The 22,109-nt window shown below is 25.6% G+C and overlaps 3 protein-coding genes across 4 annotated transcripts; 2 read left to right on the top strand and 1 right to left on the bottom strand.

Annotated features, from left to right (window-relative positions):
- Nucleotides 1–9,136: 9,136 nt before the first annotated feature.
- LOC122507179 lies at nucleotides 9,137–15,526 on the top strand. Its single transcript, XM_043619762.1, has 2 exons — nucleotides 9,137–9,466; nucleotides 14,332–15,526. Exons 1-2 carry the CDS (start codon nucleotides 9,445–9,447, stop codon nucleotides 15,165–15,167), a joined length of 858 nt encoding a protein of 285 aa, XP_043475697.1. The 5' UTR covers nucleotides 9,137–9,444; the 3' UTR covers nucleotides 15,168–15,526.
- On the top strand, nucleotides 9,479–13,947 carry LOC122507178. 2 transcript variants are annotated; one of them, XM_043619761.1, is made up of 5 exons: nucleotides 9,479–9,762; nucleotides 10,001–10,167; nucleotides 10,262–10,456; nucleotides 11,047–12,897; nucleotides 12,983–13,123. In XM_043619761.1, exons 1-5 carry the CDS (start codon nucleotides 9,575–9,577, stop codon nucleotides 12,985–12,987), a joined length of 2,406 nt encoding a protein of 801 aa, XP_043475696.1. In that variant the 5' UTR covers nucleotides 9,479–9,574; the 3' UTR covers nucleotides 12,988–13,123. The 2 variants fall into 2 exon arrangements, with proteins under 2 accessions (XP_043475696.1, XP_043475695.1); XM_043619760.1 differs by having other exon boundaries at nucleotides 11,047–13,947.
- A 1,086-nt stretch (nucleotides 15,527–16,612) lies between the features above and the next one.
- LOC122507180 lies at nucleotides 16,613–21,417 on the bottom strand. Its single transcript, XM_043619763.1, has 5 exons — nucleotides 20,639–21,417; nucleotides 20,257–20,425; nucleotides 18,805–19,003; nucleotides 18,428–18,619; nucleotides 16,613–16,807 (listed from the first exon to the last, which is right to left on the bottom strand). The coding sequence occupies exons 1-5, from the start codon at nucleotides 20,728–20,730 to the stop codon at nucleotides 16,647–16,649; spliced, it is 813 nt and encodes a 270-aa protein (XP_043475698.1). The 5' UTR covers nucleotides 20,731–21,417; the 3' UTR covers nucleotides 16,613–16,646.
- Between the last annotated feature and the right edge of the window lie 692 nt (nucleotides 21,418–22,109).

The raw sequence follows: 22,109 nt of genomic DNA on the forward strand, positions 1-22,109 counted from the left end.
TTTTCCATTAGAAAAATGTAAAGACTGCCATTTTTGAAAAATGATGAAAAATAATCTGGTTGAAATGTTCTGTCATCATCTTGAATTATCTCTCTTCGACTATTCGAAATGAAGCATTCCTTTTATATGAGATAATAAATTACTTTCGATGATAAATCCAAGTCTTATTGTCTTCCTCGTCGTTCGCTTTTGTTCTCCACCTTTTTGTCTATAGTCGCAAGAAGAAGAGAAGCTCTCAACGGTTGGAGATGAAATCGAGGCTTTTAAAAACTTGAGAATTGATGGAATCCATAAGTTCACTTAGTGTGGTCTTTATCAAGCGACGACAAATTCCTTTCAAATAAAGAAATCCCTGGAAAATTCATGGAATTTGAAATAATTATTAAATTTAAATTGAAATAACTATTCCGTTTAAAATTATATTCTCAAAGGAAATTTCCAAATGAAATTCTTAAATGTAATTCTCAAATGAAATTCTCAAATGAAATTCCAAAATTAAATTCTCAAATGTAATTCGAAAATTTAATTCTCAATTGATATTCACAAATTTAATTTTCAAATAAAATTCTCAAATCAAATTTTCAAAGTGAATTATTTAGTTAAACGAGAATTATACACAGATGTGTCGGATTTTTTTCTCTAGTAAATCTATTTTTCAATCTATCAATATTGGCTTAATATGAATTTTAGAACATCGACTTGTCTATCACGTCTGTTTTTTTTATCACATATGGTAAATTTTATCAACATTTAATCACATTTAAATTACGATTCGTTAACAATAATATATTTTATTTTATTTTTAATTTCTCTGTATACGTTGTTTTTTTTCTCTTCTTTCTTTAGAAGAATTTTGCTTCCTCGCGAAGGAAACTTTAATATTCGTGTTTTATGTTCCTTTTCACTTAAATATTCGAGATTAAATTTTCAAAAAATCACTTGGACAGAATAGGATTATTTTTTTTGCTAGCTAACGTTTCCTATTATTTTCCCTAAATTTCCTTCTTTACTCTTCTTTCATGTCAATTGTTCCTCTTTGATTTCCCTTTTTTCTTTCTTTCCTTTTTTTTCTTTATTAATTTCTTTTTTCCTTTATTTATTTCTTCTTTCTTTATTTATTTATTGTTTCCTTTATTTCTTTTTTTCTTTACCTATTTTCTTTCTTTCTTTCTTTCTTTCTTTATTTCTTTTATTTATTCTTTCCTTCCTTTTAAACTTATTTACTTGTTAATACGATCTTGTATATAATAGATTGACTACGAGAAACTACTGAATAGGAGAAATTTGAAATTTTCGAAAATTCGAATTCATATTATTAAATTGTCGAAATAATCCCTTTCATCGAGTTTTCCCTTTAAGAATAAATCGTCACGTGTTTTCTTCGAGCAAGAGAATCTTTCTTCTCCACACAATAATGTCAAAGCCCATTTAAAAAAACAAAAGTGTTGAATCTGTCTTCTTAAGACATTCCTTCTTTCAGCATAAAAGAGAAAATACAGAAAAATATCTCCTAAAGCTTCCACACAACAATTCCATATAAAAATCTCTGAAGCGTAAAATAAACTCTACATTGTATCAGACATATTTTTGATGACAATTTCACTTTTTCCTTCTAATGCGAGAAAGATATTTTTTTCAAGGAAAAGTTAAAAAAGTTAAGTTATTAAAAGTCTGTAAAAAAAGGTAAAAAGAGTATTTTTTTCCCCCAGGAAGAAAAAAAAGAAAAAATTGTGCGAAATGAGAGTTAAAAACGTGTCATGATAGAGAAAGACAGACGGACGGATATTCTGCCTCGTAGACTACGTTCTAAACTACTGAGGAGTGGCGTTGCGGCGGATTTAGCGACTACCGGCAACTAACAATGTCGACGCCGACGCCGAGGTTGGCGTCAACGTCGCGCCTGACTCGGAAGCTGGAATATGCGTCCGTTGCTAGGTGATTCCCACATTCCCAGAAACCCAGCCACTGTACACACTCAAACCGACAATCATTCTCATTATCAGTACAATCCACTTGATCAACGATTCTTTTTAATTATTTCCTTCATTTTTTTTTATTATCCATTCAATATAAAAATCTCCTTCTCATTTCTCATGACAAAAAATAGAAAGAAAAACAAAATTAGAGTTCAATTCGATAGAAATAATAAAAACACAACTATTTCCTTTTGATAAATAGATTAATAATAAAAAAAATTCACTAAAACGAATCGTTTGCAATCGGAAGAAAAAAGTCACTTGCAAGCTAAATAAAATTCACAAAAAAATAAAATCAAGAAATTTGATTCTTTTCCGATTTCCAGAGAGAATTCCAACCTTCTCTCTAACTAAAAAAATAAAGAATGTTTAAATTGTCTAAGAATTATTTAAAAATTACAACTTATAAACAAAAATAATTAAAAATATAAACAAGAAAATGTTCCGAATACATTTTAGATATAAAATTAATAATATATTATTATTTTACGAATAACTGAAAAATTATTCGAAACAAAAATAATTTTAGATAAATTTTCCTCATTATTGTTATCTATAATTTTCCGCAGGGATTAATTTTTTCAAACGTCAAACAATTTCCACAATTTAATTTTACGAAATTTCAATTACTCAAAAATTTTCCAATTAAATATTGAAACATTGATATATTGAAAAATTAAAAATTCAACTAATTTCACAAAAAGAATTAAATAAAATTTTTTCAAAAACGAATTTTTTCAGAATTTTTAATTCAAATTTCATAAAAAGTAAAAATTTTAATTCAAAACTATTTGAAATTCTTCAATAATTTATAAGAATTGCTACAGCAACTTAACCGAAATATAATTTCTAGAATTTTTAACTAAAATTCGTTTCTAAATTAATTATTTTTCAATAATTTTTTGAGAAATTTCTTTCAGAATTAATATATTTAATGAGAAATTTTTTTTTTGTTGTTGATTTAATGGCTTTTTGCAAATAAATTGCAAATAATTCTAAAATCCAATAGTTTAGAATTTAATTTGACAAAATTTCCATATTTCGATAATTTGTCCTTTAAATATTGAAAATAAATTAAAAAATTAACTAAAAATTCTTTTGTCAACCAATTACCTTTCAATAAGTTTTGAGAAAGTTCGTCGAAAATTCAATTATTTTCTAAGAGTTACGTTCGCAATTTACATAAATAATTGAATTTCAAAAGGTTCTTAATTGAAAATTTCAATTTTTTGTAAAATAAATTTTTCGAAAAATCACTAACTCGAAAATTTTCATCTAAATATTGAAAATATTGAAAATAAAATCAAAAAATTCAACTAATTTCAGACAAATTTAAACAAAAATTTTTCAGAAACATATTTTTTCATAATTTTTAATTAAAATTACAAAAATAATTCAAACTTTCTAAATTTTCAATTTCAAATCCTTCAAAATTCAATTATTTATTTAAATTGTGAACGCAACTCTTAAAAATTTCAATTATTTTTGAAATTTTTTAGTAAAATTATTCGCTAAATAATTTATGAGTTATAATTTCAGAATATTTCTTAAAAAATTAAAGTATTTAATAATTTATTTATTTTTTTAATGAAAATTATTGAAATTTCAAATTTTTAATTCAAGACCTTTTAAAATTGAATTATTTATAAAAATTCTAAATGCAACTTTTCTAAAATTCAATTATTTTAGAAATTTATAAGTAAAATCATTTAATAATTTATAAGTATAAAAATTTGTAACTAAAATTCTTCTCCAAATTAATTATATTTCATAATTTTTGAGAAAATTTGTTGAGAATTAAATTATTAAAAAAAATTTCACCTGAAATAATTGTAAAATCCACTTGTATAGAATTTAATTTTACGAAATTTCAATAATTCGATAATTCTTAAATAGAGAATTATATATTTTTCAATATTGAAAATATTGAACTGTAAAAAAACAAAAAAAAAAATTCTTCTTTCAATAAAAAGAAGAAAACTTGGAGAACATGAAAAAAAAACTAAAGTTCTATTTTACATCGTATTAGTTGCATTCTTTAGTAGTTGAAAGTTTTATATAAAAAAATTAAATCAGTTTTTCTCTTGTTTCGCCTTTTTTCTTTTAATTAAAGATTCTCTCGAGTTTAAACTTTTTCGTTTTTTTTTCTATTGTACTTTCAACATCATTGTATTTTGTTGTGTAAAGTAAAGGAACAAGATATTTTTTTTTCTCAAGAAGTTGGAAGTTAAACTCAACTCAACATTCACGTTGAAAAAAAATAAAACAACCATTTTTCTCCAAGTAATTAAAATACCTATAGTAAAATTAAAAGTGGAAAATCAAAATCAAAATCAAAATTTGAAACTAACAATTCACGTTAAAAAATAGATCAACTATTATTCTCCAAGTAATTAAAATGGTAAAATTAAAAGTGGAAAATTAAAATTAAAATAAAAATTAAAAAATAAAATAGAAAATTAAAGAAGAAAATTAAAAATTAAAATAGAAAGCATGAATTAAAATAGAAAAATAATTAAAATACCTAATGAAATTAAAAAAAGATCATAAAGAACAAATTCAATTTTCTCGAAAAATCACGTTTAAAAAAGTTTATAAATTAGAAGTAAGAAGATTTTCCGCAGAGAACAATAAAATTATACCATCGAGTTACAGCTTAGGAAGAACGTGACCTGGCACTTATTCTTTGCGATTAACTAACTATATAGAAATTTAACTTTTACCAAGTCAATATTTACGAGGAAAATGGATTTCCATTTTTATTTTATTCGATCATTAAACGAACGTTTAAATAAAACGTTATGTATAGTAGAATAATGAGATATTCCACAGATTTTACACTATTGCCCATCATTTTTATTATCGACACTTAAAAAATTACTTCTCAAAAAAAAAAAAAAAAAAAAAAATGAGGAAAAGTTATTTCTTCTCAAAAGAAATTTCCCTTTATTTCCATTCCTGAGCAATTTTAAATTTTACTCTTTCCACGTTTCTAAAGTTTCGAACGACAGTATTTTTGTTACTTCCTTTAATTTTTGTATAAGAATATAATTTTTTTGTGTATTAAAGAAATTAATCATTATAACTAAATATTTAATTTGCATCATTTTATTTTAGTAATTTTTTGAAAATTGAAAATTAATTTCGTTCGAACGTTCAAAACTTTAGAGACATTTTTTCCTAAATTAAAGAGAATTAATTAAGAAAAATAAATAAATGAATAAATAAATAAATAAATAAATAAATCCCTTTATAGATAAACGATATTCATTGAAGAAGTGAAGAGTTAGGACGTAAAGAAGAACCAGCTCAAAATAAACAAACGGGCGTCGTGCAAAATTTGTCTCTCGAAGAAACCATTTGGTGATGAAAGGGGTGGAAAACTGGCAACGAATTCACGTTATAATCGATCGTCACATATAAGAAATTGCGTGAGCAAGTCCATTCACGAGAGTTTCGAGAGAGTTACTCATGCGCCCTTTTCTTTATTGCCTGCGAGATAAAATTTGAGAAAGGTAAAAAAAAGAAGTCCTCATCTCCTGGGAAAAACAAAGTGAAAAGTTCCTTTTTTCACTCATCTCCTTTCTAAGTCTACTTCTCTCGAAAAAGTTTTTATTACTCGAAGAAAAGCGTAGTCTCGAAAATAGATGGGCAGTGGCAATCGATTTTTATTAAATAAAACTGGAACGCATGAGAGTCCGAAAAACAACGTTGACCTGCAACTACAGAGTTCGTGTATTTCTGAAAAATGAAACCAACACACACAATTTTAAAAAGCGATTTTTTATATTTAATAAAAAAATATAACCACGAGTAAATTTCCATTTGGGAACTTTTACTTTCGAAATTAATAATGGAAACTTTTAAACTCCCATTAAAAGAGAAACTAAAAACAATTTAAAAAATAATTTTTTTAATTATTTTTACACCAATTTCAATTTGAAAAATAATTATTAAATACAAAAATTTCGTGAATTATCTGAATTTTACATTCTTGTTTAAAAAAAAAAAAAAATAGTTCTGTTTGAGTTTATAACCAGAATAAAGCAAGTGTTGTAACTTTTATGGAAAAGTCAGAGAATAAAAGCGATATTTCTCTAAAAGTTGCTTTTTTTCTTCTTCAGAGAGTGAAATAAAAGTACATAATATAAAAGGCAAGATTGGCAAGATGTGTCTTTTTTATTACATTGTTGTAAGTCTAGCTTTGAAAAATAACTATACTTCTCTTATTTTACTTTTTTTTACCTCTCAATCAACTCTTTTGGGAATAAACAGAACGAAAACAATTTTTCGCAAAAAAAAGAAGAAGTAGGAGGACAAAAGAAATAATACAAAAACATTAAACGAAATTCATTTCATTATTTTCAGATACTTTCTTTCAAAAACGAATATTATTTTCCAACAGAGAAAAATAATTCTTTGACATTTTATTTTTGACAAGAAACTAGATTTTTAAATAAAAATTCAGTATTCTTAAAAAAAAATAGAAAAAAAATTAAAAACAAATTGAAATGAAATAAATAATTGTATATAAAAAAATTGAAATGAAATTATTGGAATTAAAAACAAATAATTAAAATTAAAAGAGAAATAATACAATAAATATTTACTTTCAAAAATATTCAAAGTAAAAAAAATTATAAATTAACAAACTAAAGGAAATTTTTCAGAAATTAAAAAATATTTGACTCTCGAGAATTTATTTCATATTTTTACGCAAACAAATATTTTAATTAAAAGCAAATATTAGAAATTAAAAATAAATTGAAATTGTAAAGAAATATCGCAATGTTTTCTTTCAAAAATATCCAAATTAAAAGAAAATGTAAATTAAAAAGATATATTTTTTTTAATTTGCATTTTTTCCAAAATATTCCAATAAATATTTACTTTCAAAAATATCCAAATTAAAAAAAAATATTTCCATAAATATTTACTTTAAAAAATAACCAAATAAAAAAATGTAAATTAATAAGAAATATTGCAATAAATATTTCCATTCAAAAACATCCAAATTAAAAAAAAAATTGTAAATGTAAAAGAAATATACCAATAAATATTTCCTTTCAAAAATATTTCAATAAACAAAAAATAGAAAATATTGTAGATAAATTAGGTAAAAAAGTAAAAGAAAATTTCTCATAAATCGAAAAATGTTTGACTCTGGACTATCATCGAAATTTTTATTATTGAAAATCGATGAAATAACTAAGAGCCAATTTTACTTTTGCACAGACTTTTAAAACTGACGCCGATAAAAATTGTAAGCGTCAGTAGATCAAACTGTGCTTCATTTATTTTAATTTAAAAAAAGGAGAATTGAAAATTAAGTAAAAAGAGAGGACAAAAATAAACTGAATAAATTAAGAAATAAAATATAAGAAAAAAAATCGAATGAAGTAAAAAATAAAATATAAGGAAAAAAATGAATAAAGTAAGAAATAAAATATGAGGAAAAAAACAAATAAAGTAAAAAATAAAATATGAGGAAAAAACAAATAAAGTAAAAAATAAAATATGAGGAAAAAAACAAATAAAGTAAAAAAATAAAATATAAGAAAATAAAATTAATGAGGTAACAAATAAAATATAAGGGAAAAAAATGAATAAATTAAGAAACAAAATAGAAGAAAAAAAAGAATAAATTAAAAAATAGAATATAGAGGAAAAAATGAATAAAGTAAAAAATAGAATATATAGGGAAAAAAATGAATGAAATAAGAAATAAAATATAAGGAAAGAAATACAAATATTGGAGAGAAAAAAATTGAAAAAGGCCACGAATATAATAAAAGTATCAAATAAATTTAGAGACCTTCATATTGACAATATTTGAAAGAAAGAATCTGAAAATAAAAAGAATTCCAATTCCAAACAGAGAAAACGAATCTCACTCCTACAAATAGAATATTTGGCCAGGAAACATGTCCCCTAAAATGCCAAACTCCTTGAAAGAATTTTTCCCCAATTTTCTACATGCAAAACTAAAAAAAAAAAAAAATCTTGCCAAATTTTCTTTCCCAGTGAATATTTTTAATATGATTTGTTGGCGAGTCACTGTGAAAAGCTGATTTTCGAAATGTAATTTATCAACGAAAAAGAAAAAGCAAACGAGGAAGAAAAAAGAACCGAAGAAGCAAAAAATGAGAAGAAGCAAAAAAGGAAAAAAAAAGAAGAAATCCTTTCCGAAAGATACAAATTACGGTATAAAATCTAAAACGATAAATTACCAACGAATAAATCATTATCAAACACATTTTGATTCAAATCGAGTGTGGCTAATAATTCTTCTCCTATACTGTCGATAATCCTGGTTGATGTGAAAAATCTAAAAAGTCATATTTAACGTCGTGAATCTTAAGAAAACGCAATGGAAGTTCAAACGGCAGTAATGTCAGAAAGTGTTCTCTCTTTATGCAGTAAAGAAAAAAAAAGAACGCGACGAGATACCGCATTTAAAGTTTCAAGAGCTTTAAAAAGTATTATAAAGTCGCTTCTTTTCTTGTTCATGAGCTTGGATTATGCACTCACACCCTCAAAGAGAAGTTGCAGAAAAAAAAAGATCAAAGATCATTTTCAACGCAGGGAAAATGGAAATCTTCAGAATTTTCCATTTTCGTAAAATTTCATTCTCTATTTTTGCTAAATTAAATAATTTTTCACGATTACATTTAGAAGAAACTGAATATTCGAAAAATTATAATGGAATTTCAATTATTGTCAGAATTTATTTAATAATTGAAATAGAATTTTAATTATTGACAGAACTTATTTATAATAATTAAAATAGAATTTTAATTAATGGCAGATTTTATTTATTAATTAAAATAGAATTTTAATTATTGTCAGAATTTATTTAATAATTAAAATAGAATTTTAATTATTGGCAGAATTTATTTAATAATTAAAATAGAATTTTAATTATTGTCAGAAATTATTTCATTCTCTATTTTCTAATAAATTAAATCATTTGTCCCGAGTATGAAGAAAATTAATATTTTCAAATCATAATAAAATTTCAATTATTACCAGAATTTATTCAATAATTAAAATAGAATTTCGATTGTTCTCAGGATTTATTTAATAATTGAAATAGAATTTTAATTATTAACAGAAAGAATTTGATAATTAAAATAGAATTTTAATAATAAAAAGGAAATATAATTTAATAATTGGCTTCCGTTTCCGGTACCGTTTCGGTGTACACGCGTTTGGAAAGAGTTAAGAGTTTTTTTGAGAAATATAAAGGTTTTAAAAAAGGGTGGGTAATGTAGAGTGCTGAGTGTGTAGTGTAATTTGCGGTAGTGTAAAGGAAAGGTATGTTGGTATAGAGTAGTGAATGTGTGAGTGATAAAAAAGGTAAAAAAGAGAAGTGTGTTTTGTGAGGTTAGGTTGCTTGAAGTGAGAGAGAGGAGAGAGAGACAGTGGAAAAATTTTGAGCATTTGAGTGATAAGGTAGATTTCTGGAATGGCTGAGTTTGACTCAAGTAGTGTTAGCCAGAGAGTATTAGGGAGAGTGGAAGGTGACCGTACACGCTACTAGTAGCGCACTCTGGTGGGTCGTTCCCTTTTTAAAATATATATGTATAATGTTTTGAATGTACTGTATGTATTTGTGCTCAACTGTTTGTGCTTTGTTGTGCTTGTTTGCAAACAGTTGGAGAAGCGTGATTTACAAATTTTATGCAAAAATGTTATATTGTAGTGTAGAAAATTGCAAAAATGGGACATATACGAAAATGTGCCAAGGATTTTCATCGTTTAGGTTACCAAAATCTAATTCAACGTAAGTATATATTTGATTTTTAGTAAACGTAACCTCACTTTTTTACACGATGAAATATAAACTTTTGAAATACTGTCATATTATTACTTAAGTATACACAGAATTCTAAATTTTTATATTAAAAAGTTGTTGGAAATATTTATTATTATATTATTTATATTATTATTATATTATTTTTGTCATGAAAATATAATTTTTTATCCTTGAATTAAAAATAAAAAATTATAACATTTCGCAGTCGAAGAAAATGGCTCAAATTCGCTGGGGTTAAAGAAACTACAAAGTTTCGAATCTGCGCGGAACATTTCGACAAAAAATGTTTTAAAACATTTCATCCCAGGCCCTTATTGAAGCCAGATGCAATTCCAACTTTGCACAAGGGAAAGAAGTGCACCGCAGGGCGAAGTAAGTATTTTTTACGTAATAATAAATAATGATATGCACATAATTTATAATTTTAAAATCACATTAATATAAATTTAAACAATTGATATTACAGGTAGCAAGGTAAGCAGCGAGAAAGAAATTGTCAATATTGCTACAACTATTGGCACTCAAACTGAGGAAAATAAAAGTGACTGCACCAGTGAGCAGTTAAATATTTCGAAAACGCCAGCCTCAACGATGAATGGAGAAAATATGGTGTCACAAGTTGAACTTGCTTGTAGTAAAGTTCGAAATATAACAATAACTGGTAAGACTTTTAAAACGTTTACTCTATATAATTTAGGAGATTGTACTCTAAAAATACAATTTGAACGATAGAAATTAGTTAATATCTTTATATTGTACATGTGTGTCATTTTTGGTTTTATTGAGTACATAATATAATTATATAAAGTAAATAAAATATGAATGACAATAATATTTAAAATAAACAAAAGTTTTTCAGGAATTTCTGGATTAAAATTTATTTATAAAGATAAATTAAAACTCGTGTAAATCATCTCGTTAATTTATATTAATAAATAATTTTTAATCCACAAATTACTCAAAGTTTTGTTTATTTGAAATTACTTACTGAATGTGCATGTATTTTTGCATAATATTTTAATAATAATTAAAATTGAACATAAACTCAACATGAACTACAAATATGTTAAATGCTTATTGTAATTAAATTATAATTTTTCATTATTATAAAAAATCAATTTTTTAATTCATTATAATATGAAAAATTTAATTGTACATAAATTTTTCGATAGATCACGTTAAAAATATTGTAAAATAAATTGTATATGAAATAAATGTCAAGTTTTAAAAATTGTTTCTTTTTTATTATAGAGACCAACGCCGTAGGGTTAATTTCTCCTTCTACCCATCCTTCAATCTACTTCGGATCACCAATTTCATCAAAAGATAAATGCGCGGAAACATGTTTGTCATTAAAGAAATGCAGTACTAGCAAAAATTTATTACCTCTTTTTTACACAAGCAGTCCTCAATCACATTCCAGACAAAGTGAAATGACACATAATTTAATGGAAGATACAAGTTCATTGTCTCCAGTAACTTCAACCACAACACATCCTAATGTCACAACAGTTACTACACCGTCAGGTCGTTGCAACGTGAATGAATCCGTCACCACACCTTCCAGAGAAAATAACGTCGCGAAAGTTGTTAATACACCTTCTGGACAAAGTTCAATTTCTAATGGTTTTTTTACTCCTTCAAGACAAAATTCAGTTAGAGATGTTTTTAATACACAAAGTGGGTCATGTGAAGTTATGAACGCTGGAGAGACTTCAAATAAAGGTATATCAAATTTAACTCTAAATTATTCCGAAAATAATAATGAATCAACATTAAAAGCCTCAGTTGATAAAGTTACGAATATTTCACCAAAGACTTTAAAATTAAACAGTTATAAGCGAACGATAGCTTTATTGCGAAGTAGAATTAATAGATTAAAACAAACAAAAAATAGTCGAATAAATGATAAGCAAAAAACGAAAGTACATCTTGAAAAACTCATAAAAGAAACTTCTTCGTATCTTCGAAAGGAGGCTCAAATTTTATTTGAAACCCAATTACGACTGTCTCAATGCAAAAAATCTGGCAGACGATACAGTGATGAATTAAAAGATCTCTGTTTGTCTATGCTATATTTATCACCTAGAAATTATAAATTGTTGAGAAACATTTGTAGTTTACCATCTGAACGAACTCTGCGAGAGTACCAACGTAGAGTTCCTGTTTCCCCTGGCTTCAATAAAACCATTATGTCAGAATTAAAAAATCAATTTAAAAATCAGCCCATTGAAAATAAGGTAGTCACTTTATTGTTCGACGAAATTAATTTAGTTTCGGAAATACACTACGATCCCAATACTGACAAATTCGTCGGCGTTGCTGACGATGGGGTGCATCGACAACCGAAAGCAGCTAAATCTGCTTTAGTTGCAATGATTTCCTGGATTCATATGAAAGCTAAGCAACCAATAGGTTATTGGTTTCTTGGCAGTGAAGGTAATTCAGAAAAAACGCATGATATTATGTTGTTAACAATAGACGAAGTTTTCAAAGAAACAGGTTTAATTGTGAAAGCTATTATTTGCGATCAAGGGCCAAGAAATCAGGGTATTGTAACAAAATGGGACATCACTTCTAAGAAACCTTATTTTGTACGCAATCAACATAAAATATTTATAATTTTTGATCCTCCACATCTATTGAAATCTCTTAGAAATAATTTATTAACAAAAATTTTGAATTACAATGGTGGTAAAATATCGTGGAAAGAATTGGAAGCAGTTTTTAAATTAAGCAAAGAAACAGATTTAAATTTACTTCCGAGAATTACAGAGAAACATTTTGATTTAGGTAATTTTAGTAAAATGAGAGTTTCCTTAGCTTCACAAATATTCTCAGAATCTATGCACACTGCTTATAAAGTTTATAGAAATTTCTTGCCCGACCGCTTTAACGAAACATTTGATGCCACTTTACCTTTCGTTTTAGACATCGATCGATTATTCGATTCTTTAAACTCTTCTTTAATAAGCCAACCAGCTTCTAAAAAATTAAGATATGCCATTACTGAAAATTCAGAGCACATTCTTTTTTTAAAAGAAATGTCCCAAAAATTGCAAACTGCTCGATTTGAAGGGCGTCAACCAGCTTGTTTAAAAGGTTTGGTGCTTACGATTCATTCTGTTCTTCAATTGTCGGATGATTTGCGTAAATCATACAATATTTCTTCTCTTTTAACCCGTAGGATGAATCAAGATCCATTAGAAAATTTCTTTTCAACTATAAGACAAGCACACGGTTGTTCAACAGATCCTTCACCAAAGCAATTTGAAAATGCTTTTCGTCAACAATTAATTACTTATTTGGGTAAATTGTCAAAACTATCTAATTGCGAAGACGATGATAGTAAAATGATTCTTCAGTTGCGAAACATTAAAAACATTGAAATGCAAGTGCCATCAAAAATTCCTCAAGTAGAAGTTAATATTTCAAACTATGAAAAAATATTCACTGAATCACAGGAATTTACACAGTCCAGTGCAGCGTATTACTGTTCGGGATATGTTGCTAAACTGTTTTTTTCTCAACACTCTTGTGATTTATGCATAAACATTATAAAACAATCAGATAATGATATTTATAAAGATTATCAAGTTTTTACACATTTAAAGTCGTACAGTGATACACAAGGCTTAATTTTTGTCAAGGAAAGCATTTTTCAATGTTTTCTCGAGTGGGAGGAAAAATTTAAGAGTATAATTAAAGCTAATTATCATTTGAAAAACATTTCTCTAATTCTGTCATGTATTCTAAAACACAGTTGTTCTTCTATAAACCTTTGCACAACTGAAACTTCTGAAACTTTTTTAAAAATATTTCTTCGGGTAAGATGCCATTGGGAAGCTCGGTTTATAAGACGCGCTTTAAGTTTAATAAAAAAAAGAAAGTCGTGTCCTGAAGGTAATTTAATAGATAAAGATTTTAAAAAGATGTCACGATTTATAGGAAAAATTTATTAAATCATACTCTGTCATAAAAAACGTGCTGTAATCGGTTAAAATAACGAAATTTTATAATATTACTATATTTTAAAACATGTTAAAACTACGAAAAGATTTATGTAAAAAATGTTTTAATTATAAGCCTTGATAACAAACAGCAGTTTGTATGAGATCTCGTTTATATATTAAATGAAATTTATATATTTAATGCGTATGTGTTCACGTTTTCAAAAATAAATATTTATACGTATAAATTATATTTATATGAAAACAACATTAAAATAGTATTTTTTCGTTATATTTCAAACGTTTTTTTATATTCACATGTATTTTTTTAATTACGACAAATAAAAATATTTTTTAAATTAATTTTGCATCACACTTATTATTTATAAAAAAATGTTTGAACAAAAATTTATTTAATTTAATAAAAATATGTAATTAAATATAATCCGGAAATTTGAATTTTCCCGCTAATGCTCTTGGTGGGGGAAATTCGTGTCGGAACGAACCTGTTGAGGGCGCTGAAAATCGTGTACGATTATTTACATTGCTCTCTTATGGGACCTTCCACTCTCCCTAATACTCTCTGGTGTTAGCGAGAATGAGAAAAAGGCGCGGGTATTTGAAAGGGGAATAGGAAAGAATGGAAAAAAGATGACGTGTGAGGATTGCATGGATTTGTTAGAATTAGTATGGATGATGAAGGACGCGATGGATGAAGGAGCGAAGAGAGTAAGGGAAAATTTGATGGATATATGTGAGGATGGGGAATCAAGGGACAAAGAGATAGTGGAAATTGAAGAGAGGTTGGAGAAATTGCAGGAAATGTGGAATGAATGGGATAGTAAGTGGAAAAAGGATAAGGAAAGCATGTGGAGAAGAATGAATGGATTAGAAAAATTTATAAAGGAAGTGAATGAGGGGACTGAGAAAGTTGAGGGAAGTGAATATGAGAGGTTAAAGTGGAAAATGGGAGATTTGTCAAGACGAGTGGATGTAGTAGAAAATGAAAAAAGGAAAAAGAATGTAGTGATCAGAGGTATGAATGTAGGTGTGTTGGAGGGTAAAAGAGCAGTGGAAAAAGTGTTGGCGTGGGTGGGGGTTAATGTCTCAGTGAAAATGGTACAAGCGTTAGGAAAGGGTGAATATGGGGTACCAAAGTTATGGTTGGTGGAGTTGGGTAGTGAGGAAGAGAAAATGGATGTAATGAGGGTGAAAGGAAGACTGAAAGGAAGTGTAATAAGAATAGATGAGGATAGATGTTGGAGAGAGAGAAGAATGCTATGGCTATTGAGAGAAAGAGCGTGGACGGAGAGAGTGAAAGGAAAACAGGTAAGAATGGGTAAGGATTGTATTTGGGTGGATGGGGTAAAGTATGTTGTGGGGGAGGATATGGGTGGAGTGATGGAAGTGTGTAAAGTGTGATAGACAGGTATAGGCTGAGAATGAGGTGAGAAGATTTTGCTTGGATGGATGGATGGATGGATAAAAGTGGATGACTGGAGCGTGTAAGGGAGGTGAGAAAGCAGGTTTTTGAAAAAAGGGTGGGCGAATTGGGTTGAAGCCAGCATGGGCATAGAAGGAACTGGAAACGGAAGCCCGGCACTGGCGATAGGTTAAGAGCGTAAGGTAGAGAGCGTGGAGAGAGTTGCGTTTTTTAGGTTAAGTTGTATGAAGAGAATGTTTAGTTGTAAGGATTTTTGTAAATATAGGTTAAGATTGTTATGTATGTACTTGGGAGTCTCGAACCCTACCTATTGTAGGGAGAGTAAATAAACTATATATATATAATTTAATAATTAAAGTAGGATTTTTATTAACGGAATATAATCAACAAAATTAAAAATAGAATTCTAACTATTGCAGAATTTATTTAATAATAAAAATATAAAGCTCCAATTATTAAATAAAAGTTCTCTCAATATATTTCAATTTTACTTTCTTTTCTTTTAATTTGGTTTAAATTTAGTTAATTTATTTAATGAAATCAATTAATTAATTTAATTATTCAGTAAGTTGTTCAACTAATTAAATGAGATATTCGATCAGCCCGCTTTTATTTTTTTTACAATTAAACGAAACTTCTATTTGGAAATTCAATCACTATATATAGTAAAGAATAAGAGGATATTATCAATCCTCTTTTTTTACTCTCCCTCGCTCCTTTTTTTCATCCACTATTTTCGTTCATAAAGGAAATTACCAACGTTCATTTGAGCAAATTTCAAAGGGATCTGATTTTACGCAGTGGAGTTTGCCTATTCATGCGAGCAAAATTCAAATCACAAGGCAATGGATATGAAAAAAGTCTCACGACGAAAAAATATTGTCATAAATGAAAAAAACGAACTTTCCTTCAGTCGTTATATTCTCATTGATGAAAATATTGAAAGAGAGAGAGAGAGAGGATGAAAAAATGACAGAAAAAACTAGAGCTAATGAATACCGAACGTGTCTAATGAAAGAAAAAAAAACATTTGCAAAAAAAAAAAAAAATGAGAAACGTTTAACGTCAAATTTCACGAAGAGAGAATACTCTCAAGAATAATAATTAACTTCGATAAAATACTATAGAAAATAGAATTCTTTCGAATTGCTCCAATTTAGGAATAAATTTAATTATTCCTTTTTAATTTACTTTCGCTTCAAATGATTCTTATTTATTTTAATATTTAATTAAACAACTAGCTTTACTACACGCGCGCAAGCGCGCGTGGAATTTTCGGGGCCATTGTTAATTTAAAAAAATTTTCTTTTAAAATTTAATAAAAAATCGTTACTTTAAAAAAAATTATTTTATTAATATATTATTACATATTATTATTATCAATTTTTAATTGTTTAACAATTAAACCTTAATTATTGATTTAAAAAAAAATAAATTCAATCGTGAACTGAAAAAAATTAATTTTTTGGTTTTTTTTCGACAACATTGTCGTTAACTTCGGTACTTTTATTTAATTTTTTAATTCTGAGCATTCCTTTGCTCAAGTACGCTGCTGTCACTTTCTCAGTGCTTATTATTTCCAGCTTATTTAAGTCTGTTACCTCTAAGACTGGAGGATCTACAATAAACAAATTTTTATCATATTATTAATATTATTCTTATTTATTTATATAATCTTATATATTACAGGGCTCGGATCGACTTTAAGACTCAAAAAAAGTAGCTTTAGTCGCATAAATTCACAACAAAAGTCACGAAAAGTCGCATAAAATTTGCAAAAAAGTCGAAAAAAAGTCGCATGGAATTTTAGAAAAAACGACAAAAAGGAAACACGAAATTGTCAAAAAATCACATTTCTCGACAACACATACTTTAATATCAAACAATCCAGAATAAAATTTAATAAAATTTAATAAAATTCAAAGCAAAATTTTAATTAGGTATTTTTAACATTTTTTAAAAAATTTTCTTTCAAATGTAAAATATTTTTATAAATAATAAAATTCTTCTCCTAAATTCAATTATTTAAACAAAAATTTATTAAAATTCTTGTCAAAATTTCAATTATCTTTATAAATAATAAAATTCTTCGCAGAAATTCAATTATATTCAAAATTTTTTTTTAAATTCTCGTAAAAATTTTATAAATAATAAAATTCATTATGGAAATTTAATTATTTTCAAAAGTTCTGATAAAATTCTAATACAAAATTCAATTATATTCAAAAGTACGAAAACTCTTTGCTGAAATTCAATTATTTTCAAAAAATTATTTTAAATTCTCCTCACAATTTCAATTATCTTTATAAATATCAAAATTCTTCTGCAAAATTCAATTACTTTTAAACATTTTTAAAGAAATCTGTTCAAAATTTCAATTATTTTTATAAATAATAAAATTCTTTTCTGAAATTAAATTATTTGTAAAAATAATAATAAAATTCTTGTCAAAATTTCAATTATCTTTATAAATAATAAAATTCTTCTCTAATATTTAATTATTTTCATAAGTAATAAAATTCTTCGCAGAAATTCAATTATATTCAAATTTTTTTTTCAAATTCAAATTTTCTCGATAAAATTCTTTACAAAATTCAATTATCTTCCAAAGTAAGAAAATTCTTCTGCAAAATTCAATTACTTTTAAATATTTTTAAAAAAATTTGTTTAAAATTTCAATTCTCTTCATAAATGAATAATAAAATTCTTCTCTGAAATTTAATTATTTGTAAAAATAATAATGAAATTCTTGTCAAAATTTTAATTATCTTTATAAATAAAAAGATTCATTCTAGAAATTATATTATTTTCAAATTTTTTTTTAAATTCCTCGTCAAAATTTTATTTATCTTCATAAATAATAAAATTCATCCTGGAAATTTAATTATTTTCAAAAGTTCTGATAAAACATTAAGAAATTAAGAAACGAGATAATATGTTATGTTTTTTTCCCTAAAGAGAAGAATGATTTTGTGAACAATATTGTTTACAAAAAAAGATTTCTGCCATTTACAATTTAAGTCAAAAAGTAATTGAAAAATTTGAAAAAATTCGATTAGTCGCATTTTTTCACAAAAAAGTCGAAAAAAGTCGAAAAAGTCGCACAATCCGAGCCCTGATATTATTATTATTTATTTATATAAATAACATTTTAATAAATTTTAAAAATATTTTCACTACATTATATATATATATATATATTTTTCATAATATTATAATAATTACTAAGGTGACTTACTTCCAAAGTTAATTTTTCCTCTGACTTTAATTTTCAAGCCTTTTTCAAATTGATTCAAGTTTTCCAATTCAAAATTATTAATTTTCATCTCCAATTTTTTATTGTCCTCCATTATTGAGCAGCAAGCATGTTGGTATTGATTGTTTTTTCCCTTAACTGCTTGAAAAGCAGTTTTTATATAGCCAATTATTTCTGTAAAAAAATAAGTAAATTATAAAAATAGAAGATACTAAGACAACTATTATTTAAAGGAAGATATTACATAATATTATCATAAATAATTAAATAAGTTGAAATAAATTTTGTAAATGATAAATTTTAAAATTAATTAAGAATAAATAAATAATTAAAAAATAATAAATAAATTAACAACTCACCAATTTCACTTCCATTTGGAGCATTTTGAATTGTTTCAAAGGTGCACTCCAAAGTTTTATCTTCTGTGTCTGTTTTTTGCACCCCTAAAACAGTTATTTTTGTATTTGATTGTATTGATAAATCAAAATGCAAGTTTCCTCCTAAATCTTGATTTGAAAAAAATTGTTTTTTGGAAGCAACAGCATCCAAATGCAAAATCTAAAAAAATTATTAATGATTAATTAATTTACTAAAATTATGTTATTAAAACAATATAATATATACAGGCAAACTTCGCTACGGCGGAAAGCAATTAGACGATTCCGCCGTAGAGAGGTTCGTTAAAATGTTATTAGTGAGTGAACGTTCAGGAATATATCAACCATTTTAAATGATATGATTTTTAAATTTCAAATAGAAGTTATGATAATTTATTAATAACCTTATTTAAAAATATGTATGAAAAATCATTGAGTTCTTGCAAAGAATTTTGTCAAAAAATTTGAGAATAATTGAATTCTTTCGCAGAATTTTATTATTTATGAAAATAATCGAATTCTCGCGAAAAATTTAATTAAAATTTATAAAAATCTTAACTAAATTCTTTTGAAGAATATCTTTAAACTTTTTTAAAATAATGGAGTTTCTTTAATAGTTATAATTAAAAATTTTGAAAATAATTAAATTATACAAAAAATTTTTTTAACTTCTTAAAATAATCGTGTCTGTTAATAGGTAATTTTAAATATTTGATTTTTTAAGTTTATTAAAATTGTATTGAAAATAATTGAATTCCTCAGGAGAATTTTATTATTTATAAAAAATAATTTAATTTTTGTGATGAATTTTAAAATAATTAATTAATTTTTTTAAAAATAACTTTGATTTGTTATTCCATTTATTTTATTATTTTTCATGTTTATTTTTTATAATATATAAAATATATCATAAAATAAACAAAAATTATAAATCAAATATAAATTAAATAATTTAAATAAAAAAACATCCATATAAAAATTACAATTCGAAACTTTTCGGCCCTGAATTTCATAGCACTCACACAGTCTCAACTCTCACTGATATAATTCCTTCTACTTCTACTTGGCGAGTATCCGCCGTAGCGTGGTTTGCCTGTATTATATATATTATTGGTCTAATTATTAATTATTATTTAAATTCAATAAAAAAATTAATTAAATAATGAACTTATTTATTTAATTATCTAATTTAAATTTGAAAATTTTATTTGAATTTGAAGTTTAGACTTAGGGGCTGTTCAAAAAATACGTAACGCTATTTTTCGGAAATTTGGACCCTCCCTCCCCCCATGTAACGCAATGTTGTATACATTAGCGCCATTTTTTCTGCTGACCGTAACAAATAGCTTGATCCCCCCCTCCTTCCCCCTAAAGCGTTACATATTTTTTGAACGGCCCCTTATAAAAAAAAAATTAAGAAAGAAAATAACTTACGAAATTTTGACGAATGAGTCCATTCGTTCTTTTTATCTGCTCATTCCAAATTTTCAAAACAACTTTCGAACCATTAGCATTGCTTAAAACAGCGGTTTGTAAAAAATGCTTCCCATCTTTCCCAGTCACAGTTGGAGCTGTCACACTCTCCACAAACAGAACAAGTTCACTAAAAAACGTAAAAACGATTTTGTATAATAAGAATGTTAATTTTTAATAAAATTGTTTAAGAATCATTTTATAAGAATATTATTATCAATATTAATTTTTTTAAAATATTTTTAATTGTATTAATTTGAACATATATTAAAAGTACATAATCTCTTTGTTATTATTAATTAAAAATTTTAGAAATTAAATAAATTAAATTAATGTTACTTACTTTGTTGAGTCTTGACATTTTACTTCTTTTAACATCTCATTGGATGAAAAAGTTACACCTTCAAACTTCGAAAGATCAATTTTTCTGTTCATTTTTAATCAAATTGCAAATATTTCTAAATGCGTACACGTCAATTAGAATACAAGTATTAAAGCGAATTAAAAGGAATAACTGAATAGTTTTTAAAGAAATGAATAAATTTAAAACAAATGAACTTTTGGTTAGGTATCAGTCCACGAGGTTCACGAAAAATTAATTTATGAAAAAAAAGACGCTTGATATTTTCGTTATTTTCATTCATTAACCCAGGGATGGGTAAATGTAACAAACTCGAGGTTTTCTACGTATGTTACATAAGGTAACATACGTACGTAACCCCCCACTCTCGAAAAATACATGGATGTAACAATGTAAGAACGTAACATATAGTAATAAACCCAGGTAACATTCGCAGGGTGGCCACCAAAACTCCTGAATAAAATTCACGTCTATTTCTCGGTTTTTTCAAGGTTTCTAGGAAATTTTCAAGGTTTTTTTGTTGGTTCAAATTTTATTATAGTAATAATACTTAAAAAATTCAACTACTACCACATTTATTATTATTTTTTATTGCCGAATTTTGTATAGACTTTTCTTACGATTCTGAACAATCAATCGTTTAGATTTTAAAAAATTCAAGGTTGCCACAAATATTTAATTTTATTTTTCCCTGACTTTTTCCTGATCTCCAGACAAAATTTTCACTTTTCCCCTGACCATAAAGAATATTCTGATTCACTCTAAAAATTATTAGACACTCAAAAAAACATTCTATTATATTTACTTACGAATTTCTTAAATCGTAAAATTATTCGCAAACATCAATAACTAAATTTTTAAATAAGTATTTAATTATTATTTTTCCATGAGAATTAAAATTCTTCAAAACATTCAAATTCAAAAATTTTTAAAATTCAACAACTTATATATTATTAAAAAATTTTTTTAAATAATTGAATTCTTTTGAAAATTTTTATTAAAACTGTAGATATTGAAAATCATTGAATTGAGAAAAATTTTTTGAAAATAATTGAAATTTTGCAAAGAATTTTATTAAAATTTTTGAAAATAATTTAAATTTGGAGAAGAATTTTATTATTTTTAAAGATAATTGAATTTTTATGAGAATTTTTTTTAACTTTTGAACATAATTGAATTTTTGCGAAGAATTTTATTACTTTTGAAAATAATTGAATTTCTGCAATCATTTGTAACTTCTCCAAAATTCAATTTTTTCCAGTTACTCAAATAAAAATCTCTGACTTTTCCCTGACCAATTTTACTTTCCCTGACTTTTCCCTAATTTCCCTGACCTGTGGCAATCCTGAAAAATTTTAATTTTCTCAAAAAATAAAATTTTGAAAATGGTCAAAAATTTTTTTTTTAGTTTTAATAATATATAATACTAAAGTTCAAGGTTTTTAAAAAAATT

Source organism: Leptopilina heterotoma, unplaced genomic scaffold (assembly GCF_015476425.1).
Source record: "Leptopilina heterotoma isolate Lh14 unplaced genomic scaffold, ASM1547642v1 Lhet_45, whole genome shotgun sequence".
NCBI lineage: Eukaryota > Metazoa > Arthropoda > Insecta > Hymenoptera > Figitidae > Leptopilina > Leptopilina heterotoma.